This window comes from Leucopleurus acutus, assembly GCF_964270905.1.
Source record: "Leucopleurus acutus genome assembly, chromosome: 3".
NCBI lineage: Eukaryota > Metazoa > Chordata > Mammalia > Artiodactyla > Delphinidae > Leucopleurus > Leucopleurus acutus.
In genome coordinates, this window is record NC_139145.1 from 6883244 (window position 1) to 6908817 (window position 25574).

General features: G+C 55.0%; 2 protein-coding genes across 2 annotated transcripts in view; one reads left to right on the forward strand and one right to left on the reverse strand.

Moving 5' to 3' along the window:
• The window catches only part of COL5A3 (collagen type V alpha 3 chain), a gene marked incomplete at its 5' end in the record, with an annotated part of 38490 nt that extends 20397 nt beyond the window's left edge, over positions 1 to 18093 (reverse strand). Inside the window, 30 exons of the mRNA XM_082837025.1 lie at positions 300 to 407; positions 537 to 590; positions 698 to 742; positions 2578 to 2631; positions 2778 to 2822; positions 2922 to 2975; positions 3942 to 3986; positions 4130 to 4183; positions 4327 to 4371; positions 4554 to 4607; positions 4716 to 4760; positions 5122 to 5175; positions 5361 to 5414; positions 5973 to 6026; positions 6921 to 6974; positions 7125 to 7178; positions 7277 to 7333; positions 7474 to 7557; positions 7657 to 7731; positions 8183 to 8245; positions 8565 to 8606; positions 8679 to 8726; positions 9959 to 10105; positions 10219 to 10323; positions 11892 to 12044; positions 12621 to 12725; positions 13423 to 13579; positions 13655 to 13844; positions 13936 to 14097; positions 18006 to 18093. Of these exons, the coding sequence (XP_082693151.1) occupies positions 300 to 407; positions 537 to 590; positions 698 to 742; positions 2578 to 2631; positions 2778 to 2822; positions 2922 to 2975; positions 3942 to 3986; positions 4130 to 4183; positions 4327 to 4371; positions 4554 to 4607; positions 4716 to 4760; positions 5122 to 5175; positions 5361 to 5414; positions 5973 to 6026; positions 6921 to 6974; positions 7125 to 7178; positions 7277 to 7333; positions 7474 to 7557; positions 7657 to 7731; positions 8183 to 8245; positions 8565 to 8606; positions 8679 to 8726; positions 9959 to 10105; positions 10219 to 10323; positions 11892 to 12044; positions 12621 to 12725; positions 13423 to 13579; positions 13655 to 13844; positions 13936 to 14097; positions 18006 to 18093 (2349 nt within the window). The remainder of the gene's footprint in view (positions 1 to 299; positions 408 to 536; positions 591 to 697; positions 743 to 2577; positions 2632 to 2777; positions 2823 to 2921; positions 2976 to 3941; positions 3987 to 4129; positions 4184 to 4326; positions 4372 to 4553; positions 4608 to 4715; positions 4761 to 5121; positions 5176 to 5360; positions 5415 to 5972; positions 6027 to 6920; positions 6975 to 7124; positions 7179 to 7276; positions 7334 to 7473; positions 7558 to 7656; positions 7732 to 8182; positions 8246 to 8564; positions 8607 to 8678; positions 8727 to 9958; positions 10106 to 10218; positions 10324 to 11891; positions 12045 to 12620; positions 12726 to 13422; positions 13580 to 13654; positions 13845 to 13935; positions 14098 to 18005) is intronic.
• Positions 18094 to 19825: 1732 nt separating this feature from the next.
• Positions 19826 to 25345, forward strand: RDH8 (retinol dehydrogenase 8; the record flags this gene model as incomplete). Its single annotated transcript, XM_082837125.1, has 6 exons — positions 19826 to 19928; positions 22322 to 22483; positions 23123 to 23302; positions 24532 to 24625; positions 24837 to 25020; positions 25130 to 25345. 6 exons carry the CDS (start codon positions 19826 to 19828, stop codon positions 25343 to 25345), a joined length of 939 nt encoding a protein of 312 aa, XP_082693251.1.
• Between the last annotated feature and the right edge of the window lie 229 nt (positions 25346 to 25574).

Genomic DNA, 25574 nt, shown 5'->3' on the forward strand with positions numbered 1-25574 from the left:
TGGCCCCTGCCTGCTAGGGGTATGTCCTTGGGCAACTCATTCAACCATTCCAAATCTCAGTTTCCTTGTCTGTAAAATGGGGGTAAAAATGTCTGTTGCCTGTGGTGGTTATGGGGATAAAAATAAGAAAAAGTGCATGGAATTGCTCTGTAATGCTGAGCTGGGGAATTGAAGGAGCTGAGAGCCTCCTGAAGTTGGAGATAAAAGAGCAGAGGGCAGAAGGCAAAGGGCCAGGGAACACCTTGCCTGCAGGCTAGAAGCTGGGGTATAGACTGGAGGGGGTGACCAGGTCCACTCACCTTCTCCCCAGCTGAGCCTGGGGGCCCCTCCTCACCAGCAAGCCCCACCTGCCCCTTCAGCCCTTCAGGACCATCCTCTCCCCGAGGACCTGGGGGTCCGGGTTGCCCCTGGAATAGAAAAGGAGAAGCCCTGACATCAGTCCCTTTGTCATTCCTGTCTTTGCTCCAGTTCACCCCCTCCCTCTCTTTCCCAAGTCCCCCAGATCCACCAGACCCCTCCTCTGGAGGTCATCTTACCCAATCGCCTTTAAGCCCTACATCACCCTTGAAGCCTGGGAAGCCATCCTCTCCCTGGGTGGAAGATAGTACAGAGATCAGATGTCAGGGCTTCAGGGAAGGGACACAGCCAGAGCCCCATTATTAGGGTTCCCCCCTCAAGGAATCCCCTCCCTTCTCACCTTCTCTCCTTTCTCCCCCTGGAGGCCCCGGTTGCCAGAGGTACCCTGAAAAATATAAAAGCTCTCAGGTCCCCCACTCCCCCCACTTAAGAAGGGCCCCAGACTCGGGCCCCGGACTCAGTCCCCTGCCCTGAAACAGCCAGGAGAGTCCCAAGCGGATGTCAGACTGGAGGAAGGGGGGTGAGGGTCAGCCCCAGAGGAAATTATCTTTCCCCAAAGTCTGCTAGTATGGTATGCAAGAGGCTGCCTCTCCCCCCACCCCTTCCCACTGGCAGCCTCCCAAGGTCATCTGTGTGGGGGAGTGCAGGGAAGGCCAAATTTCCAAGTAATTGATTCCCATCTCCCGGGGACACTGTGTCCACGGTTCCTTCTGGCAGGAGAAAGAGGATGAACATTCCAGGCCCCGGCTGCATTCTAAAGGCAAAGGAATGTTTCCCATTGTGCTGGCTACAATGCAACTCTGTGCCTGGCAACAAGGGGAGTCTGTGCTTGGCTACAGCAAGACTGCTCAGTGCAAGCCCAGATGCTGCTCGAGCCAAATTCTGGGCTTGGGCCACAAGAAAAGCTGCACTTGGCTACAGTGTAACTGAGCTCAGCCACTAAAATGAAATTGTACTTGGATACAATACAACTGTGTTTTCACAATAGCATGACTGTTTCCAGCCACAGGGAGACACGATATTAACCGAACTCAGTGACTACAACAAAATTATACTTGGATACAATATAACTATGTGGTTTTTGTTTTTGTTTTTTTGTTTTTTTGCGGTACGCGGGCCTCTCACTGTTGTGGCCTCTCCCATTGCGGAGCACAGGCTCCGGACGCGCAGGCTCAGCGGCCATGGCTCACGGGCCCAGCCGCTCCGCGGCATGTGGGATCCTCCCGGACCGGGGCATGAACCTGTGTCCCCTGCATCGGCAGGCGGACTCTCAACCACTGCGCCACCAGGGAAGCCCTAACCGTGTGTTTTGACAATAGCATGACTGTCTCTAGCCACAGGGCAATTCATTGGCCACAATGTAACTGAGCTTGGCTACAATTGTTCTCTGGCCATGGCTACCATGTAACTAGACTCAGCAACAACATAGCCTTCAACTATATATAGAAAACCATGCCTGGCTACAATGGAACTCTGAGTTTGGACACAGGATTTTGTGGCCAGCTACAATAGAACCACCTCCTTGGTTATAGCGTAACTAAGCTTGTCTATAACGCAAAAATAGGAGGAGCCAGCTCTTGGCTACCATCAAACTCTGTTTTTAGACTACAGGTAATGGATACCCGTACTTCGCTACAATGTAACTGGACTCAGCTACCATATAGATGTGAATTCCAATGTCCCTGCGCTGGGTCAACAGTGAATCTCTATTCAGTACAGCTCTCAGCTCGTCTTAGCATTTCTGGGCTTGCAGATGGTATGGCTCTGGGCTTGAGCTTTCAAACAACCCTCTGCTTGATTACAGTGTGCTGACCTGGACCTGGACGTGATGTGTGTGCTTCCAGTGAAATGGGTTCAGCCTCTAATGGCTTTAACTGTTCTCGACTACAAGGTGACAACCATGCTGTACTGTTACCCTTTGGCCTTTCAGCTCCAAAGTAGCTATATATTGTCACTTCTACCACACCTTGCCTGGAAGACTGATTCCTCTCATCACACACACAGAAGTTTCTGATAGAGCTGGCTTCCAGAGGTCCATGCTGATGGATCAACCCTATCTGCAGGGAATTCCCTGGCAGTCCAGTGGTTAGGGCTCCGCACTTTCACTGCCGAGGGCCTGGGTTTGATGCCTGGTCGGGGAACTAAGGTCCCACAAGTCGCGCAGCACGGCCAAAAAAAAAAAAAAAAAAACTCTCTCTGCAGGCCCCAAGTATCACTTACCTTCACACCCCGAGGTCCAGGATAGCCCGGAGGGCCTGCCGACCCTGCTGGACCCTGAGATGGACATAAGATGAGTGCCATCCTGTTCTCCCCACTCCATGTTCCCAGTGCCCTCATCTCTCTTCTCATTAATAGCCCCTGACTCCTGGCCCTGCCTGCCAACCCTCATCCCCAAATCAGCCTGTCTCCAGGTCACTTACCTGGGCCCCTTTCTCTCCTGTTGGGCCCTCATGACCTGGGTGACCCTAGGAGATAAACATTCTAAGTTGTCCGAGACCTGATATGCCATCCAAATTCCCAAGCCTCCCCACTTCTTCCTCCTTCTCCCAGAATCTAGTTCTCACCAGAGGGCCATCAGATCCTGGGAGGCCTGGAATTCCTGGGTTCCCAGGGGGACCCTGAAAGAAGATGAACAGTAGGGGGAGACAGAGGGTCTCAGAGCCTGGCCGTTCCACCAGGAACGTCCCTACTCAGACATACAGCTACCTCAAGGTTAGAGAAAAAACAGATCCTACTGGCCAGGAAACCTATCCTCAGCTCTTCCAAACTTGCTGTGTGACCCTGGACAAGCTCTCTCCCCACTCTGTGCCTCAGAAATCCTCTGCTTCTGGGAGGGCTGAGACAAGGGATGTAAAAACAGTGTGAGAGACATGCTGGGGTGGGGCGCTCCCCAGCCACACCTCTTCCTTTAGAAGCACCTCCAACCCACAGCTCCACCTGAAGAGGTGTGGGTGTGGGCCTAGGCAGGCCTGAGGTGACCCCCTATGTCCTGCAAACCATTGACAAGTCCAGAGGCGGGCACTTGGCCCAGATATGCCAATCAGATTCTCTCCTGAAATTTTGAGGTAAGGGATATCTTGCCTCATAGAAACTATGACCAGATGGATTTGGATAAAGAAACTGTAAGGTCATAAGGAACTGGGGACTGAAATAGTGACAGAGCAGCACAAGGGTGTGTAGAAACAGAAGTTGGGGTAAGAACAGACTAAGATGGAAATAGAAAGAAGCCTGTTTTTCATGGGAGATGGAAACAGATGTGCAGAGGAAGAAAGATGACACCACAAGACCCGAGACAAATGGATTTCCTGGCCCGTGAGCCTTGGTAATATTTTCTACGATTGGCTCCTGAGGGTTCCCCTCTCTCCTGACAATATCCCCGTCTGATCTAGCCTTGGTGCAGTTCTGTTTCTGGCCATCAACCCCTCCCCAGCAATGACATTTGGTAACTCTGAGCTTATTTAGGGAATGTTGCATTATCCAGGGCTTACAAAAGGGGCCCTGGTGGGAAGATTTTCCTGCAGGCAGAGTTGAAGGGAAAAGATGTTGGGGGGAGGGGAGGGAAGGGAGGGAGAGCTGTCACTCACCTTCTCCCCAGGAGTGCCAATGGGTCCCTGGGGGCCGGGGATTCCCTGGAAATATTTTTTAAAAAGGGGAGAAGGAAAGCATGAGAAAGCGGCAGCAAGTACAGAGGCTGGGGAAGCCAGGAGTGGTCTATGACCTCCTCTGAGCGCCACGACACCCCGCCCCCTCTGTCAGGAAAGATAGCTCAAACCTGGGACCCGGGATTTCCCTGCTGTCCTGGGGGGCCTGGTTCTCCTGGAGGACCCTGGGGAGAAAGTGAGGGTTCTGTGAAGCTGGAAGGGATTATGGTGTTGAGGTGTCAGGGAAGTTGAAACGGGGGATCATGGGAGTGGACAAGGGTATGGGTGGTCCTAGGGTCAGAGTGTCAGAACGCATCAGAACACATACCACATTTCCTTTGGCACCTGGAGCACCGTCACTTCCAACTACACCCTGGGGGGGGAGAGGGTGTGAGACCAGGGCAGACCCAGGCACAGGAGCCTGCATCTGAGACACTGAGAGGCACAGGTGAAAAGGTGAGTGGACAGAGAATCCAGGCAACAGAAATGGACATGCAGAGGAGATAAAGGTGAGAAAAAGACAAACAGGATGTAGAGAGACAGCGACATTCTCACCGGGCGTCCCAAGGGGCCAGGGGAGCCTCTAGGGCCAATCAGTCCTCGGGGGCCCTGCAAGGAGGTAGGAAAGTTATTCCAGCATCACTTGCTCTGAGGTCCTATGAGCCCTGACTCCCTCCCCTGTGCCAGGCAAGGGGCCCAGGGGTCCCTGATACTCACCGGCTCCCCAGCCTGGCCGGTGGGCCCCGGAGGTCCCTCTGCTCCCTGTGGGAAAGCATATGACTTGGGGAGGGGGGAGGTATAACCCTCAGAGAATCACCTTCTCTCATATCGGCAGCCCCTTCCAGGGAATCTCAGAGTCAGAGTGTGTGGCAGGATCCAGCCAACTGCGTATACGTGATTTGATTCAGGCCCCTGACCCCGATCCTGGACCTGCAATCCTGGGTTTAACCCCTTAACTCTAGTCCTAACCCCACAACTCTCAGCCTGTCTCTTTGAGCCCCACCGGGGTCTCCTGACTCTCCAGTGCAGACCTTCACCCCTCCCCCAGGTTCCTGAATGCTCTACTCCTCCTGTTCTGGCTTTCTAGCTTCCAAACCACCCCCTAACTCTCTTCCAAACTTACCTTCTCACCATCCTCTCCTGGGGGGCCCGGTTGCCCCACATGACCAAAGTCACCCTGGAGTGGGGAACACAGAGGGCAGTTCAGAGTCAACAAGTGGAGACCAGCCCCCAGGAAAGGAGATGGGGTATTAGGGGTGAGGACTCAGACCCAGGAACGGAGGCTCTGATATTGGGGGTAGGTAGGGTGTTATGAACATTGGGAGGGGGCTTGCATATGGGGGAGGGGTCTCACACACTCACCCTCTGGCCCTTCTCTCCAGGCAGCCCTGGCAAGCCATCAAAGCCCTGATCACCCTGCACAAAGAAACATCAGCTTCTGTCCAGGAGGGACTTCCCTGGGGGGTCCAGTGGGAAAGACTCCGTGCTCCCAATGCAGGGGGGCCCGGGTTCGATTCCTGGTCAGGGAACTAGATCCCACATGCATGCCGCAACTAAGAGTTCGCATGCCACAGCTAAGACCTGGCACAGCCAAAATAAATAAAGAAATAATAAATATTTTAAAATAAATGAATTAAAATAAATTGGGGGGCTTCCCTGGTGGCGCAGTGGTTGAGAGTCCGCCTGCCGATGCAGGGGACACAGGTTCGTGGCCCGGTTCGGGAGGATCCCGCGTGCCGCGGAGCGGCTGGGCCCGTGAGCCATGGCCGCTGAGCCTGCGCGTCCGGAGCCTGTGCTCCGCAACGGGAGAGGCCGCAACAGTGAGAGGCCCACGTACCGCAAAAAAATTAAAAAAATTAAAAAAATAAAAAATAAATAAATTGGAAGAAAAAAGAAAGAAAGAAACGCCAGCTGAGCTTTGAATCCTCTCCCCTGACAGTCCCTCCAAGTCCCAGGCCTGGCCCCATCACCTACCTTAGGTCCTGTGTCCCCTGGGAGGCCTCGAGCCCCATCTGCTCCAGGGCGGCCCTATGGGGGAGATGACATCATCAAGATATCTACTACCATGTATCGAGCACCTTCCTCATGCAGTGTCTTATGCTGGGGGCTTCTATATGTACCAATTTAACCGCTTAAATATATCTCAAACCCATCCATTATTCTTTAGCCCTAGTGCCCTTTCTCTAGTTCAAGTTATCATCATCACAAAAATTAAGAATACTCATGTTCAGTCTCCATTAATTTCCCTGCTGTATGTTCCTCATGGCACTTTAAGACTATCTGGAGGACTTTCCTGGTGGCGCAGTGGTGAAGAATCCACCTGCCAATGCAGGGGACACGGGTTCGGTGCCTGGTCTGGGAAGATCCCACCCGCCGCAGAGCAACTAAGCCCATGTGCCACAACTACCGAGCCCGTGTGCTGCAGCTACTGAAGCCCACACACCTAGAACCTGTGCTCCACAACAGGAGAAGCCACTACAATGAGAAGGCCGCACACCGCAACAAAGAGTAGCCCCTGCTCACCGCAGCTAGAGAAAAGCATGCACGCAGCAACAAAAACACAACACGGCCAAAAAATAAATTAAAAAAAAACCTATCTGGAATTATCCTGTTCATCATTTCCCCCAATGTGCCAGTCTTTTCTTTTGCATGTGCTGTTCTTTCTACTTGGAATGCGCTTCCTCTCCTTTTTCCCCGGTTATACCTCAGATCTCAGTTCAAGCATCATTCCTCTGCAAGTCCTCCCAGACTCGGGGACTTGGCCAGATTCCTTTGTCACACCCTCAGTGTACTGTCATTCCCTGTCCTCAGTGCTCTTATCCCACCAATGACACCAGCAGACCCTGGGAGCACAGAGATGAGGCTCCTGTTGGGTGTTGGGAGATGGGTAAGGGATGACCTGAGGACCTAGGAGTCACTCACCATCTTTCCCTGTCTGCCAGGGGGTCCACGAGGTCCCTGAAGTCCTCGGGGGCCCTAGAAGAGAAAGGAAAGGAGGAAGAAAAATGTCAGTAATTGCAAGGGTAACCCCAGCCGCTTTGCCATTTTCCCCAGCTAGCACTTTATCCTGTAGCCCTGTGAGAAGACCCTTCCCATCAACCCTGTCCCCACCCCCACAAATCTCACCTGTGGCCCCATTTCTCCCATCTCTCCTTTTAGACCTGGATACCCAGGGAGACCCTTGGAGGAAGAAAGATAAGGTAATGCATTTAGAGGGAGTTTGAGTTAGAGTCATCTCCACTTATGTACTCCCCACTCCACACAGCCTCCTTACTCACCACGGGGCCTGGGCGCCCAGTGAGCCCCACCAGGCCAGGGGGGCCTTTCATAGAGAGCTGAAGAGACAGGGGAACAAAGCCATCATCAGAAGTTAAATATACACCTGTCTCCTGACTCTTCACCATCTCCCATCTCTGTCATTCTCTCAGTTTCCTCCCATCACCCCCTGACAGTCTCCCAATTATCCTCCACTCACCTGAGCCTGTTGCAGGACTGCCTGAGCCTGGGCCTGCTGGAAGGAGACTGGGGGTCCTTTGAGGGAGCCTCTTGCAAACTGGAACTAGGGGGCAACTAGTAGTGAGGGAAGCCTCCAGGAGAGGCCCTCCTCCTTGGTCAGGATTCTACTCCCCAAGGCTGTGCCACCCTCTCTCCCTCTTACCGGTATCATGATCACAGTGCCTGGTAGACCCCGGATCCCATCAACACCAGGGATTCCTGGGAGGCCAGCGGGGCCCTGAGAGAGGGACAGAGACAGAGAGGGGTGGAGGTAGAGAGATGGAGAGAGGCAAGGAGGGAGAGACAGAGAAAGATGGAGGCAGGGAGAGAGAGAGAGAGAGAAGAGACAGACGGTGAGAGAAAGAGAAATGGAGGGAAGGAGAAAGAGTCATAAAAAGTGGAAGAGACAAAAACAGAAAGAGACAGACAGACAGACAAAAGAGAGAAGAGGAAACGGGCACAGAGACATAGGGAGAAAGACAGAGATGAAAGACACTCAGGGATAGAGACAGAAGGAGAAAGGCAGGGGAGAGCGCCCCCTCCCAGAGACAGAAGAGGAGACAGAATGATAATTTCCAGACGGGGAGGAGGAGGAAGCGGAAGGGTCAGAGCCAGCTCCAGTCACAGCCATGCTGCCAACTTGAAACCTCACTCTCCCAGGAGTTTACACCGCACAGGAAGTCTCTTACCGGTAGACCAGGGTCCCCAGGGAATCCTGGCGGGCCAGGAGGACCTGAGGGGCCAACCACCCCCTGTTGGGGACAGAGGAACAGAGGTCATGACAAATGCAAAGTCTGAGCCAGGCTGACTTCCAAACCACCACTGACACTGACCCCACACTGACCTTCCTACCCCATCACCGAGCCACCCCTGGCCCCTCAATACTATACTGACACATATAAACCCCCAACTTTACATCTCAACCCCTATTTTTACTCATCTTTTGAGTCTCAAATATCCAATCGTCTTCAAATGATCTGGCAACATTACACCCCAACTCCCCAGCCCAGAGGATCAAATACCCCAACTGGAAGTAAAAGACAAGAAGAGGGGAATGCAGCCATGACTCACTTGGGGTCCTGGGCCTCCTGGAAGTCCTTCAAACTGCTGTCCCTGGGGGAGAAATAAGTGTGACCCCCATTCTAGCACAGACCCCGCCACGTCCTCCAGCCCCAGGCCCCTCACCTGTTCAATCACGGCCGGTTCTCCTTTTTCTCCCTTCTCCCCAGCGCCCTGGGGCAGGAGATGGAAAGAGAAGAGGTGTGAGCCCTGGAACTCAGACGTAGAACTCTCAGCTAACTTACCTCCCACTCATCACACACACACACACACACACGCACGCGCGCGCGCGCACGCATGCGTGCACAGAGTCCACCCTCTGAGCTGTCTCTGCTGTCCTTTCTTCAACCAGTATGTTTTGAGCAGCTCATCCTCCAGTGTCAAGCTGGCTACGCTGCAGCAGGGTAAGGAACATGAACCCTGGGGCATACCGTGGAGTCCTCATCCTGGAGCTGCCTCTCAAAAGCTGAGTGATGTCGGGCAACGTATTCAACTCCTATGGCCTCACCTGCATAGCGTGTGGGTGAACGCCGACTGTATACATCCCACGGGAAGATAAAGAAGCTAAAACAATGCTTAGCACATAACAGGCACTCAGAGTAAGAGGGTTAGGATTATTGACCTTCTCCCCTGTCCAACACCAAAGCTAGAACCTAGACACCTTCTCTGTCTGCCTTATGCTCCTAGGCAATCTCATCCCTTAGCTGAAGACAGCATCTCTCCGCTGATGAGTTCCAAGTCTTTATCTCCAGGCTAGACCATCTTCCTTGAACTCCAGAATTTTCTAACCCATCACTTGCACTGACAATCAGACAAGGGTTGCCCGTTGAGCACATCCAAAATGAGATCCTTGACACTTTCCACCTGCTCCTCCGTCAGGCTTCCCCATCCTACTCAGTGGCGCCACTGTGCATCTAACCGGTCATCTTTGAATTGTTCTCCACATACAGCAGCAAGAGCAAAATGGGGCATGTCCCCAATCTGTCCAACTTTTCTCTATCCCCGCCACCACCGCTACAGCCACCACCCTCATCCAGGTCACCACTCTGTTTTGCATAGACTACTGGTTTCCCTGCTGCCCCTCTGGCTCCCCCTACAGTCCATATGCTGTTCGGCAGCTAGAGAGAGCTTTGAAAACTCCCAAGTCAGATCGTATTCCATCTCAAGTGGCTTCTCATCATGCTTAGGCTAGAAACCAGATGAATCACCCTACCCACAGAGCCATTCATTAGCACAATGCCTGTCACATTAGCGTAGTGTCTGTAGATAAATATTTGTCAACTGCGCTGGGGTGGTGGGAAGGCATTCTAGGCAAGATAAAAAGAAAGCAAAAAAGAGAAGGCAGCTATGTGTGGCTCCAGGTAGGAGTCCCTCCCCCTGCACCTAACCCAGCCACCCAGACGCACAGGAAAGATCTGCAACTCAGTCCTCCATGACTGTTCTGCTGCCCGGAAGTGGGGGCCCATGGTGGGACCACCTTCTTCTTCTTCTTCTCTGGCTAACTCAGTCTCCACGGTCTCCAGTTCAGTTCCATTGTCGGGGTCCAAGCTCTCCTGAGGACATTGGGACAGACCAAAGTTTACCCCTGGCCTCTTCATTGTCTGCCACCACCACTGTCCCAGGACCTTCCCTTCCAGCCTCGTCCACTTCCCACAACCTCTAGGACGGTGACGTTGCTGCCAATGGCCACAGTCGTGGTGATGACCAAAGGCGTGGGAGTTGGAGGCAGAGTTGGAGCTGGTGTCTCTGTCTTGGGGATGTCAGTGGAGGTCTGGAGGAAGGACAGAGAAGGTACCAGGTCTGGGGTCAGGACAATCAAGACAAAAGGGAGACGAAGGAGGAGACAGACTCTCTCTCCCAGAGCACCCAGTCTAGGGAGGGGGACAGAGGAGGATTCCCAAAAAAAAACATCACAGGGGTATGGGGCAGGGGGCTGGCCAGTGCAGGCGAAGGTGTGCTGGCTGGACAAGGACAGCCAGCAGGGAGAGCCCTTGTGTGTGGAGGAGGGGCAGGGCTGGCAGGTCTGGAAGGCCTGGAAGGCAGAGTGGGGCTGGCTCCAAAGCCCAGGGGTCAGGGTCAATGTCCACCACTCAGGGCCAGACTCCCGGAAGCCTATCCCATATGTCCTCTCTCAAGGCAGATCTCAGCAGTCTGTCAGCCAGCCAGGCCACAGTCAGAGAAGGAGTGGGAGGTCCTCCTGGCCTGGACAGCTGCAGAGGAACTGGGTTAAGGGCGCACAGCAGGTGATGGGGGCCCAGGTGAAGGCTAAGGAAGGGGCTGAGAAAGGGTAGGCTACTCCTGGTGTCTCTGTTCTAGGCTGAAGTGATAACCCTTTTTCTCCCCACTGATGCGGCGAGCAGAGGTAGTGCAACCAGGGACCCTCCAACCAAGGACCCTGACCAGTGGCCCACACCAGGGACACCTACCCAGTGACCCCCAACTAATGGCCCCCAATTATTCCTACAGCCAGTGACCCATTAATGACCCCCAATTAATGACCCGTGACAAGTGATCCCCACTAAGGGACCTAACCAATGACCCATACACACCTACGAATAACCCAAATCATTGGCCTCCCACCAGTTATTCCTATAACCAGTGACCCATCAATGACTTCCCAACTAATTACCCATCAGGGACTCCCAAACTAACCATCTCATCCATGACCCCCTGAAAGGCACTCCCCCAGCTAGTGACCCCAGCTGGTGATTCCACTAGTGCCTTCTAATCAGTGGTCCCCCACTGGGGACTTGCCCAACTAGTGGTCCTTGGCAATGAGCCCCACACCATTAACCCTAAACTACAGACCCCAATAACACCAACAGCGGCCTCCATCAGTGACCTCTAACAGTGACCTCCAGCTAGGGAACCCCTGAACATCAACCTCAGTCAGTATCTCTCTACAATGATCCCCCAACCAGCAATCTCTATCAGTGTCCCCCCAGCTAGCGACCCCCAATGAATACCCCTCCCCCATGACCCCAACCAGTCAACCCCAAACAATGACACACTAGCTAACGAACCCATCGTTCACCCCAGCTAGTGGCTCCCCTTAAACAGTAGCCCTCATCAAGAGCCCCCCCATCATAAGGTACCCGACTGGGTGCGCTCCCTCTCTCTAGTCCCCCCGCAGAACTGGGAGTTGGGAGGGAGATATGAAAGAGCACCTAAGACAGGACCAGACTCCCCGACAAGTGATCCGTCAGCTGAGAGAAGTCAAAGGTCAGTTATTGGAGACAAGAGGCAGAGACCTTGCATGAGGCACAAGGGATGGGTGGGGATCAGAGGCCAGAAGCAGGGCGGTCAAAGAACAGAGGGGAGATACCGCAGACCCCTTACCTGGTTCTCCAGGGAGACGGGAGGTGGGCTCAGGGCCAAAACTTCCTTGTTCTTCTTCTTCCTGCCCTTCCCCTTACGACCTCGCCCTTTTTTCTTCCCTTTTCCCTTCCCCTTCCGCCGATGGGGAGGGGTTTCTGGTTCCCGCTGGGGTACCTGGGAAGAGGACTCCAGTCGGGTCCAGATTCCCTGAGTGGAGGCCCTATCGCTCAGATCACTTGGGGTCATGCTGGCACATGGTCCATTGGTCCTATCTTTTATTTTATTTTATATTTTAAATTTTATTTATTTATTTATTTTTGGCGGTACGCGGGCCTCTCACTGTTGTGGCCTCTCCCGTCGCGGAGCACAGGCTCCGGACACACAGGCTCAGTGGCTGTGGCTCACGGGCCCAGCCGCTCCACGGCATGTGGGATCTTCACGGACCTGGGCACGAACCCGTGTCCCCTGCATCGGAAGGTGGACTCTCAACCACTGCGCCACCAGGGAAGCCCTGGTCCTATCTTTTAAAGCCAGGGCTCACTCAGCCCTGGGACCTGGGGTCAAGGTAAATCATATGATGAGGGGCCAAGGGTCAGTTATGTGACCTGAAGTCAAGGTCATTCATGCCTAAGAACAGTTTAAGGGCAGGGGTCACTCAGCCCCCTGGGTAGGGCTCAGAATTCATTCATTCCTGAGACCTGGAGCCAGGGATGACTCAGCCAGCAACCTCAGGACAAGCCCCTTACTCACCCCTGTGGCTACAGGATCCAGGTCGTCGCAGCCAGGAAGGTACTGCTCACAGGCTCGGAAGGCAGCCTGAGGATCTGAGCTTATCAGCAGCTCCTGAATATCTCCCTGGGGAGAGAGTGGGGGTCCGGGAAGGGGTCTGCAGGCTGACTCCGACCCCCATTCCAAGCATCAAGGTCTGGTGTTTTTCCACTCAAAGCAGGCTAAGTATAGGGAGGAGGAAGCCCCACCACAGCCCCAGAAATCCCTCTGCCCCAGAAAACTGAGAGGAGGAAGATTCTATCAGGGTGACACCAAACCACAACCACAAGCCACACCCCACAACCTCTGTCCCATCAGAGGCACAATTGTTCCTTCACTCGCGGCACATGGTGACACCTACTGTGTGCCAGGTGCCCTTCTAGGTACTGGGGATAAGGAGGGAAGCAAGATGATGAGGTCCCTGGACTGTCATGACACGCATAACAATCACCACATCGAAAACACATCTGTCCCAGAGCCACACGACTCCGTGCCTTGCTGGCATCACACACCATCACAACCAGCAGCGCCGTCACACATCACAACCTTATCCTTCCACCACAAGCCAAGTATGCACCATCACAAATGATCAATTCATGGCTTTACAGTCTCGCAGGCACATGCCACAAAGATGCACCGTGACGCCCGGCGCTCCCTTCCTCAGCTTCCTGGCGCTAAGTTGAAGCTGGATAGTTCCCTTCTCCATTCCCTTCTCCAGATTCAGGCTGTGGACCAATCTCCCTCCTGCCTCCTGCCTCAGTTTCCCCCATCACTGAAGCGCTACCTCAAAAGTCTCCTCCCCGAGGTCCTGGGTCCCCAGCACAGTAAGTCCAGCCGTGCTGATGAATCGAGGTCCCTGGCTCAATACGGGGGGCTGAGGTTCACAGTCAGCCACCAGGGTCACCATCCCACCATCCACACTGACCGCCACACGGCGCCACCTGCAAGGGGACAGTCTCAGTGGGGGCGCGCGCTCATCTCACCTCTCCTGGGACTCCCACCTTCCCCATATTCACCTGCCATCCGTGAGGTTGACCTGCTGGGGGAGGGGGCTGAAGGAGTCACCTAGGAGGTCCAGAGCCGGCCCCAACGCCAGGCCCAGCTGCCGGACACCGGCCTCATTGTAGACGGATAGAAGGACAGACTGGTTGGCTGGCCGGCCACGCAGAGTGATCAGCACGGAGAAGCTCTCGGGAAAGTGCTCTGCTGGGAGGGCAGAGGGAAAGGGGCAGCTCAGATGGCCCGACTGTGACCCATGCTCCCACGATGAACCACAGCCCCTCTCACCCTGACTCACCTTGAAAGAGCTCCCACGTGGGGACACTGAGCATGCTGGCCTTGCCCACCCTGAATGCCCGGTCGCCCTGCGGGACCCTCTGGGGGCAGAGGCCGGGACCCTCGGGGAGCCCAGCCTGGCCTCCCCACACGCCCAGGGCCTTCAGCACATCCACAGGGTCTGCTACGGAAAGAAGTCAGGGTGCGGGGCAGTTACAACAAGCCCAGCACTCTGCGTGAGTGGCTCGGGTTTGGGGGACTCAGCCCCCCCCAGCTATGTTTGTGGGTCAGGGGGAAGGAGCAGGCCTGGGACGCATACCCCCCTCACCACTCCACAGCTGTTCCAGCCTCATCAGCCTGTTGACTCCTGTTTTTTTCCCTTGGTTTTCGGTGAGAAAAAAAAAAAGCTGACCTAGTTCTGGGATGAATCAAAGCTTCCTGGCCTGAGCCCCAGAGCCAAACTGTCCCCCTCTCCACACTCCCCCGCACCAGCTCCCTGGGGCTGCTTCCCAGGCCTGAAGCCCCCCTTGCCAGGGGAAACCCGCTTAGAGAGGAGGGGCTCCTTGAGTGTGTTCTCCCCACCTCTTCCCTGGGCTCCCCTCCCTCTGACCTCCTCCTCGACCTTCATCACTCATGACCTCCTCCCTCTGACCTCCTCCTCGACCACCATCACCCATGACCTCCTCCCTCTGACCTCCTCCTTGACCTTCATCACTCGTGACCTCCTCCCTCTGACCTCCTCCTTGACCTTCATCACTAGTGACCTCCTCCCTCTGACCTCCTCCTTGACCTTCATCACTCGTGACCTCCTCCCTCTGACCATTCTTTCCCTGATTTCTCCTGGCCACCCCCTCTGACCTTCCTCTGCCTGACCCTGACCACCACCCTCTGACTACCACCTGACCTCTTCCCTCTTCCTATCCCAGTTTCTTCCATCTGACCTGTGGACCTCCCCACTTTATCACCCCCTCTGACCTTATCCTCTGATCACCTCTCTCTGATAACCTCCTGACCTCCTCCCTCTGACCCTCTCCCTCTCATCCCAGCAAAGGAAGGGACTGGTCCAGTGAGATCCTAACCCAGGCTGTCCTACCAGCCCCACCCGGTGCAGCCTGGCCAGTGCTAAGTGGAACCACATGGCTTGGGCAAGAGTGGGCGGGGTCTTCCCCTGAGCCCCAAACTCCTGCCTGATCTCCCCTCCCCACAGCAGACTGTCCCACTGACCCCCTGACCCAGCCTCTTGGCAGGAGCCGGATTCTGCCATGACCTCACCCCAGGGGCGGCTCTACTGATCTCACCATTGGGATCCAGGGTAGGGGGCCAGACTTGGGGGAGACAGGGGTTTGGATGAGGGCGCCCCCATCCCAGCTCCTCCTGGGTCAGACCCCTCAGTCTTCAGACTCTCCAGAGACCTGTTCCAACCTCAGCTCTCTCTTGCCCCCAACCTTGTTCTGCTCTCTTTTTCTTCTCTCCCCCTCCCTGACTTCTCTCTGTCCCACTTTCTGTGTCCAACTCTGAATCAGTCTTTCTCTCTCCCTCCCTCTCTTACTTCCCAGCTCTCCCTCACTCTCTAGCTCTCTGTCTCTGCCTATTGGTATTTCCCTCGGTCTCACATCTGTTTCTCTCTGCATACCTCTATCTCTGTGCCTCTCTATATCTCTGTGTGTGGATTACTCCCTCCATCTCTCTCTCTCTCTCTCTCCCCTAACCCTGCTGCCTCCACCGGCCCCATCTCTAATTGCCTGTTCTGTGGCTGGGTTGTTATTAAGAGGTATTTGGGTTACAGCCCCCTGGGGCTAAAATCTGGGCTCCCAGGCTCTGCTGACCACAAGGGTCATTCTCCCGTGGAATGATCATCCCAGCTGCCCCCTCTCCGGGCGGGGGCCCAGGGGAGGGCTGAGGTCCGTGATTCCCCCCCGTGTGGCTCTCCCAGGCTCTCCTTTCACCCAGACTCCACTTTCTATGCACTGGGAAGGGGGTCTCTCCTTGACCAATTGCTCGTTAACATTTTAAAAGTCTTTCCCAGCATCTAACCCAAATGTCTCCTGCTTCAATCTGTGTTCCTTCTGTAATGACCTTTCAGAAACCAACTGCCCTTTCTTTCCATGGCTGGCTTTGTGACAAGGAGACACACAAGAGGCATTGAGTCCTGCCTGCAGGGCCAGGGGCGGCAGTCTGTCAAGTAACTGGCTTGCCCTTCCCCCACAGATTCTCCCCTGCGCTGGTCAGGACCCCAGGGAGAGGCTAGGTGGGGGTCTAGGATGTGGAAGAAGGCAGGCAGGGACCGGGCTGGGACATGGCTGGGACCCTCTCAGATGAGTAGGAGAGCCTAGGTGTGAGTGTCTGTGCAAATAAGTACATGCGCGATTGTGTACATGCATGAGACTGTGCGAGCACGTGTGTGACTCTGTACGGACCAGGGACTAGCTGAGCGTGTGCTTTGCGGCGTGTCGATGTCTGTGGGTGTTTGGCCTCTGATGGAGGGATTAGGTGCAGTCCTTTGACTTGTCCTGGCGTCCTGGCAGTGAGCTCGAGGTCCTGCAGGTGGTGCACGGGAGCCTGTGATAGTAATAGCTCAGACTCCAGATGGAGGAGTGTGGTTATACGTGAGAGTGTGGCCAAGTTGGCGAGTGGGTGACGGGTTGAGAACATCGACTACGTTGTATGGATGCCAGTGGAAGCGTGTGTGAGAGTTTGAAAGTGTAGGTGGGTGACAAAAGCTGTGACCGTGGGGCGGGTGGCGGATGGGGCTGCCTTGGCGTGGGCCCCAGGTGTTTAACGTTCTTCGTGTCCCAGCGGCCTTCTATTCTGAGTGCACGCCTGAGATCGCACGACTGTGCGGATGTGTGACCGTGGGAGTGGGGCATAGGCCACTTTGGGATTATCCGCGTAAACACACACCTCTCTGGACTACGGAGAAAAGGAGAAAGTGAGAAAGTGGGGGTGGGTGTGTTGGGGTCCTGAGTTCACCTTAGGGAGGGATTACGGGGAGGGCCTGACCTGGGGTATCTCAGACCAGGGAAGTCCCCCTCAATCACCACTTGAGGGACCACGACTTTCCCGAACCCCGGGACGCCCCCGACCCAGAACCCTCGGGGGCGGGGCGCGGCGTCCAGCCAGATTCGTGCAGCTGGGCGTGCGTCAGCGCTGACTCACCCATCCGGCGGCCCCCGGGACCCCTGGGGGGCCCCTGAGAAATTCCTCAGGAAAAACACCCGAGGCTCGCTCAGCTTGGGGGAGCAACCTCCACTCCCCCCGCCCCCGCCCGTGCACTGCCCCGCGCCCCGCGCCCCGCCCCGCCCCGCCCCGCCCCGCGCCCCGCCCCGCCTCGCCCCTCACCAAGGCCCTCCCGCGGCCCTGTCCATGGTGCTGATCCCGGCTCAGGGGCGTGCGGGGAGGGGGGAAAGGGGCAAAGATGGCGGGGAAAGGAGGTGGGCGCGCGCTAATTAGGGGCAGAGGGGAAAGAGGGGGAATAAGGTGAAGCTATCTGGGGAGACGCAAAGGGAACTCTGAATCCCAGATCAACCCTCTTCCCTACTAGTCCCCGCTCACCATCCCCCATCCCCCTGGGACTCATCCTCATGGGCAAGTATTTAGCTTCCCAAACCACAACCACAGTCCTCAGAGGGTCACCCAGAGACACACAATCACACGCATAACACACACACGGTTATTCTCAAAATCAGCCCCCCACACAGACACACTCCCCTACCCACAACTCAATCACATACTCGCCCAGAGGCCATATCCCATCACCCAGGTGTACAATCATCGTCATCTCCCACACCCAACACACACAGTTCCACTCCAAATGGCCGCATGCATATTGTTACACACATGTATACCTATAAATTGCATTCATTGCCACGCACCCACCAGGAAACATGGTCACACGTTTCCCTGACCCCCCCCCCACCAAGCTGTCACACTCACAAACCGCCCAGAGTCAGACACTCGCCCTGCAACACCACACCGTAGCCACGGGCAACGTGCACGACCCCCATGCACGCCCCCGACTCCCGACTCCACGCCGTCTTTGGGGGCCTCGATGGATCCTGCACTCCGGGTCCTATTTTCTCCCTCCCGGCTCACCGGCCTGCGTCCGGGGGAGAAGCTGCAGAGACACCAGGAGCAGGCAGAGGCCGGCCCGCGGCTGGCCCAGGGCCCAGCGACTCCCCATTCCCACGGGACCCACACTCAAGGCGGGGGACCAGCCTGGGCGGCTGCGGGGCGCGGCGACTCCACGGGCTCAGGGCACTCTCGCGGCGGCCGGCTCCACTCGGGATCCACAGGAGACTGCCCGAGACCCCGCCCTGGCCTCGCCCTGCGCTCCAGCTCCGGGCCAGGCGGAGCTCGCGGAAAGGGGGGGGGGGGGTAGCTGACAGCTGGTGGGTGGAATTGGGAAAGTTTGTGCTGAGCTCTGATTGCCCAGCTAGGGGTGGAGCCGTGGGCCGGGAGCTGGGCCCTTCTTGCCTCACCCCACAGGGTCGGAGGAGGGTCACTCCCACCCACCCTTAGAATCCGGGGTCCCAGCCTTAGCCCAAACCCTTTTCTCCTAACAGGCCTCCTAACCTTCAGCCTCCATCCAGGCCCTGGAATTAGGGGTACAGCTTTATACCAGATCCTTTCTGTCTCAGCCAGGCCCCCAAATTCTGATGCCAAATTCTCACCCACCTGCCTGGTCCCACAATAAGAGGTACCGACCTCACTCCATACTTTCCCTGCAGGTCCCTAAATAAGGGATCTTCACCCCGCCTCAAACTCCACCCCAGATTCCAAAATGGGGTCCCTAGCCCCACCCCCAAACCCTCACCCCAGATTCCAAGACACAGTTCTCACAGTTCTTTCTTTCCCCCAAACTCTTAATCTTCAAATAAAGGCTCCCACCTCCATCCCTAGCCCTCTTCTCCCTGACTCAGGCCCCAGATGGAGGCCCCAGCTCCATTCTCACACATGGCCCATTAAATCAGGGAGTATGGCCCTACCCTAAGCAGGGCACTGACACAGGGAGGGGTGGACCCCTGCCATTCCTAGGGTGAGGTGGAACCCCCCCTCACCCCACTGGGACACCCCCGCCCCCATGTGAGGAGGCCCCAGCGGGTCAGGTCAGGTGGAGCTGTCTGTGCAATTGAACAAGCACAGACATGCTGGATCTGAAGGAGCTTCCGCAGGGAGGAACCCAAGGGGCATATCCCGGGCCCTGAACTGCCCACTTCCCCCGCCCCGAGGCCAAGAGGGAGAAGCCGGCAGTGTCTCCCTCCCAGCCTCTGGCTCCTCAGACAAAGAGACTCTGTGTCCTTAGGGAGGAGGGGGTGGGGCCCCATCTGGCCTGAGGGGGAGGGGGGCCCTGAGAAGGGGGAGGAGAGGGAATCTCCCCAAGCTGCTCCTCCTTTCTCTCCAGGGACATCAGAGACTAAGACTTTTCTGGCTAAAACGCTCATAAAGTTCGTGCCCTGCCTTGGTCTGTTGGGAAGTTCTTCCTATAGTCTATCGCACCTTCTGACATTTCTGCCCATTCTCTTTGAACGGACCCTTCTGGGACCACACTCTCGGTCACCTCTCTCCAATCACAGATTCTTTGCCCAGAGTAGAGACAGCAAGAGAACACCTCCACTTATTCCCCACACTGCCTGAAACTCCCCCCAGCCCTGGATAATTTATCATCGTAACAAAAGCCCCCAGTTTTGAGTGTAGCAGCGAGAGGACATTTTTGACAGATAAAAGGAAGGCACTATATTGAAGTGAAGGGATTCCCCCCAGCTGCCTGCCCAAAGTCAGTTCATAATTGAGGGCTCCCAGGGCCCATTCGTCCTGCAGGTGGGGTGTGCTTAGGAGGGGACAGATGAGCAGAGGATGGGTGGCGGGAGTCAGGTGCCGGCCAGCAGAGGTCACGCGTCCAGAAAGGGATCAACATGGCCGACGCACCCCGGACTGTGCTGATCTCGGGATGCTCCTCGGGAATTGGCCTGGAGCTCGCAGTGCAGCTGGCTCGTGACCCCAGGCAGCGCTACCAGGGTAAGGGGACCAGGGTGAGGCTGGGAAGGACAGGAGTGGGCATGGCTTCCCAAGACCCTTAGCTCTCCCAGCACTAGTTCCACTAGTCCATGACTTCGACTGCATTTGGGGGCTTGGGGAGGACCCGGGACACACGGAGGCCCCCTTCCCACCTCCGCTTGTGAATCATCCCCTCATCCAAAGAATATTTCTAATGCACCCATTGGGTGCCAGATTCTAGGTGCTAGAAACACAGCTGCGAACAGAATAGACAAAAATCTCTGTTCTAGGTAGTGATGTAGTGGGGGAGGTGAGGGAGGACAAACAATAAACAGATTTTTAAATCGTATTAGGTGGCTAGTGCAGATAAGTGGTCAGAAGCAAAATAAAGCCAGTGGGGTGGGTGTGGGTGATATTTATTTTTTAGAAGGGCTGGCTGGAGAGGGCTTTTCTGAGGTTTCACTTAGTCATTCCCTAAGAGTCCCCACCTCCACTCATCCTCAGATTAACGCGCCAAGATAAGCCTCTTAAGTGACCCTGACCTTGAGGGTTTAAGGAGGAGGGGGCTCTAGGTCTAGAGACTCGGCCCCCTGCCACTCTGGGATCAATAGCCCCAATCTTCACCCCACCCGTGGGAACCTTTGACCCAGTGCACACTGGAGTCGAAGTAAGCAAAGGGCCATTACTTAAGAGGAGGATGGAGGGGTGAGGGCATTGCCCCAGTTGGCAGAGTTGCTTCTCCCAGCCCTCTACCCTCTGTCTTAGAGACATGCACAGCTTTGGGTGTGACAGTCTGGGTGCCAGGGTGCAGAGAGGGAATTGTGCAGCGTGTGCCCCTGTGGGCTGGCAGATGAGTGTCTAACACTGCTGAAGGATGATGTTTATTGACTGTTTGCAATGTGCCAGGCTTCCATCTAAGTGTTTTGCATATTAGAAAGTCATTTAATCCCCACATCACCCCGATAAGGTGGACACTATCATTTGCCCCATCTTAGAAATGAGGAAACGGAGGCACCGACTGCCAAAGGTCCTTGCCCAAGCTGGAACTTGGCAGAGTCTGGATCTGAACTCAGGTAGCCCAGCCCCCGGGCCCATGCTTGTCACCATACGTAGAGGCACGGGGTCCCATTCATGTGTGCAGCACCTGCGAATTACATGGGCTCACAGACAACATGCAAATGTGTGTGTGATTGTGGGTGCAGGCGTTGGGGGGGGGCGGGTGCAAACATGTGTACAGGTGCATGAGCTCAGCACTCAGACGAACCCAGGTTGAAATCTCAGTTCTCACACCTGCTAGGGGTTGGAGCAGGCAAGAAACCTCACTGTGTTGAGCCTCAGTGTGTTAATGGGGATAATAATATTGCCTACGTGTTCTGATTACTATCGCTAAAAGCAAGTCACCCCAGAATGCATGGGGTGTATGGTGTGCACAGCTGTACGCCAAAATGTATGGCGTGAAACAGCTGCGATCGTCTATGTCTCGTGGTTTACAAGGGTCATGAATTTGGAAGGGCTCAGCTGGGCGCTTTGGGCTCAGGGTCAAAGGCTCACAGAGGAGACTGGAACATGTGATCTTTCTATCTGGGCTAAGCTTGGGCTTCTTCCCAGCACGGTGGTCTCAGGACAGCTGGGCTGCTATAGGGTGGCTGAAGCCTACAAGAGTGAGTATTCCAGCAAACAAAGCAGAAACTGCACATCTTTTCCATCCTAATCTCAAAAGCCACACAGGGTTACCTTTACCATCGTCTATTGATTCCCAGCTAGCCACAAGATTCAAGGGGAGAGGAATCAGATTTCATGGGCTGATGGGTGAGCAGCTAGGTTCTAGAACAGCATGTGTGATAAAAGATGTTGAGGCCATCTTTGGAAAATAAGTCAGTGACCTGATCATAGGATTCTTGTAAGGATTAGAGTTAGTGTTTATAAATGTGTTTAGCATATTATCTGGCATATAGTAGGTGTTCAATAAATTGGAACCTACGTTGATGATGTAAATGGGGCTGTCCATACTTGCATATGCATATTTGCACCTATGTTGACTTTAGGTGTGCATGCATTTCTTTTCTCAAGCCATCTGTTCTGTATTTATTTTATTGTCTTACCTACTGGTTTTGAATTCTGTGAAGGCAGGGACTTTATCTTATTTCATGCAATAGCCTCAGCACCTAGAATAGTGCATAGGGTGTAGTAGATGCTCAATAAATGTTTGCTAGATGAGTGGATGGATGGATGGAAGTATAGACAAATATCTGTACACAAGTGTGCATTTGTGGCTGTATGGCAGATGTAGGTGTATAAATCTGTGGGTCTCCATTCCTCTGTGACTACTCATGCAAACTATCACAGGAACATGTAAGTCCACACACAGGGTAAAGGAACCTAGTGCCTGCTCCAACTCTGTTCTCTGTCCCCAGTGGTGGCCACCATGAGGGACCTGGGAAAGAAGGGGACACTGGAGGCAGCTGCTGGGGAGGCTCTGGGTCAGACCCTCACCGTGGCCCAGCTGGATGTGTGCAGTGATGAGTCAGTGGCCCAGTGTCTCAGCTGCATCCAGGGAGGAGAAGTGGACGTGTTGGGTGAGTCTGAGCATCCCCTGGGGTCACTCGCCCCCTCCCTGGCCTAAGCATAGATCCTTATCACAGCAAGTTCTTTCCAGTGTCTGGGCACTAACTCTCTTGTTTCCCTAATAACCTCTGACCCTGGAGAGAAGGGGTAGATCAGTTGGCTAAGAGCCCAGGATACCATTCAGTTTATTAGAGATATAGGAAATATACTGAGACCTGGGGATAGGGTGGATTTTATCAAATAGAAATTCTCACATATGGAGAAAACCATATGTGGTTGGGAAAACTAATTTGATGAGTCATTGTGGGAAAGGAGCATGATGAAGAAGCAACTCATGGTCCCTAAACGGTCTTCTAAGGAGGGTGTGGCTGTTTTGATGCAATTTGGGGTCAGAGCTGAATTGCTCATGCATTAAAGTAGAGGCTGTTCCCAGCAGCCCTCTTCCCCACCCAGGGCTCAGAGTCCCCTATAACAAATGCTGAAGTATATTTAAAGATTATCAATGCTACACATTTGTCCACCCAAGATACCTTGGACTAGCCCTGAAATTGGAGTGGGGGAGGGGTGGGATAATTTAGGGAGTGTCCCTGGGGGAGTGACACTAGAAGGGTTGGGGGACTTCAAAATAACCCTCAGCCCTACCCCCTTAGTGAATAATGCTGGAGTGGGCCTGGTGGGGCCGTTGGAGGGGCTCAGCCTGGCTGCCATGCAGAACGTCTTTGATACCAACTTTTTCGGGGCCGTCCGGCTGGTCAAAGCTGTACTTCCTGGCATGAAGAGGAGACGACAGGGCCACATCGTGGTGGTCAGCAGTGTCATGGGGCTGCAAGGTGAGCCCTGGGGATGCACCCCTGGGAATCCTCCCAGCATCTGACCCTCCCCCCGCTGGAAGGATGGCAACTAGGTTTTAGCTCATATTCCCTAAATATGCCTGCATTGAGAAGCATTCTGCAGCTCAGAAGGAAAAAGTTCTGGGATAGGGGCTTCCCTGGTGGTGCAGTGGTTGAGAGTCCGCCTGCCGATGCAGGGAACACGGGTTCGTGCCCGGGTCCGTGAAGATCCTACATGCCGCAGAGCGGCTGGGCCCGTGAGTCATGGCCGCTGAGCCTGCGCGTCCAGAGCCTGTGCTCCGCAACGGGAGAGGCCACAACAGTGAGAGGCCCACATACCGCAAAAAAAAAAAAAAAAAAAAAAAGTTCTGGGATAGATTAACTATGTCTACCATGGTACAGGAGTAGACAGGGGTGGTATAGCTGCTGCCAAAGGCCATCCACATCCATTTTCAACCCCACTTCTGGAAACCTCCAAAAATTTCTTCCAACCATCCCACAAAACTCAGAGGAACCATCAGCACTCCTCCTGAGGCTCCTTCTTGCCAAACACCTCCCACCAGGCTCCAGAGATGTCTGGATTTGGGACTCTGCGGTTCTGCAGGAAAAAGAGCAGTGATCGACTAATGATGTCTGCTATGGGCCTACTATGGAGGCCACGTACTTGCCATCCTTTCTCCCGGGCCCTTTCTCCTTGAACCTCTCTAGACTCCCTTCCTTTCCCTGGAAATTTCCTCGGATCTGCCCCCCTCCCCAGCAGTCCCCTAAGGAATCCACCCTACTTGTTACCCTATCACAGAAAAGCTGCATTTACTCAGCCCCATCCCTTCAGCCTCTCTTCCAGCTGAATCTCCTGATCTTGGAAGGGAGGGGGACACATTCACTGCTCAACAGGGACCAGTAAAGATCCTGCTGAATGGTGCTTGCCCTTGGGGACCCTGGGCATCCTATGCCCAAGTGGCCCGAGGGTTTAGAAGATAGAGGGAAATAGGAGAGTTCCCTGGGCTGAGGGTGGATGGAACACTGCCAGGAAGAGATGGGACCTGGCACCCCACGACAACCTCATCCTGACCCCATATGCTCCCATCACATACACCCATCAGGTTGGCCCCAGATATGCTGTGATCCCTAAATCCTCTTTGCTCTGTCTCCCAAGACCCCATCCCTCTGGACCTACAAAGCCCATCACCCAGACCCCCAAAGAGCCCACCTTCCTGTAATCCTCTCAGGTGTCGTGTTCAATGAAGTCTATGCGGCCTCCAAGTTCGCCATGGAGGGATTCTTCGAGAGTCTGGCTGTCCAGCTGCTTCAGTTCAACATCTTGTGAGGCGGGCACTTGGACAGTGACAGGGGAATGACGGCAGTGAGGGGACAGACAAGGGAAGGGGAGTAGCGAGGAGATGGGGGAGCAAGGAGGCCTGAAACAATGATGGGAGAAGCAGGGGGGTGAAGAGGAGAGATGGGCAGTAATGGGTAAAATGGGGCAGCGAGTGTGTAGGGGCTCAAGACCCTCTCCCCCTACCCCTGTTCCCAGCATCTCCCTGGTGGAGCCGGGCCCGGTGGCCACCGAATTTGAAGGGAAGCTCCTGGAGCAGGTTTCCACAGCCGAGTTCCCAGGCACTGACGCTGACACCCTGAGCTATTTTCGGGATTTGTACCTCCCGGCCTCCAGGGAGCTCTTTCACTCTGTGGGACAGAGCCCACAGGATGTGGCCAAGGTGAGTGGGGGGCCCAGAGCCCCAGGACATGGCTCAGTTATGTGAGGGGGCCCCTCCCTACAGAAACCCCCTCTCCTTGGGTCCCAAAGCTCAGGGGTCTACCCCTCAGGTAATTGTCAAGGTCATCGGCTCAGCCAGACCACCCTTGCGCAGACAGACCAACGCCCGCTATACTCCGCTGACCGCCCTCAAAGCCATGGACCCCTCCGGCAGCCTGTATGTGCAAACCTCCCATCGCCTGCTCTTCCGCTGGCCACGCCTCCTCAACCTTGGCCTTCGATGTCTCGCCTGCAGCTGCTTCCGTACCCCAGTGTGGCCCCGGTGAGCAGAGCCTCACCCAACCCTCCTCACCCCTGAACAGCCAAGCCTCTTTGGTTCACATCCATCTCAGGCCATACAGACTATCCACTCATTCATTCATTCATTCAGCAAACTCTGCTTGACCCATTCTGTGCCTGGGCATTGCTGGGACCCCAGAGAGCCCTCAGCCTCTAGACACAGACCCCTCTGCGGTCAGGGCTGGGGCAGAGAGAGGGGACCCTGGGACTCTGGAA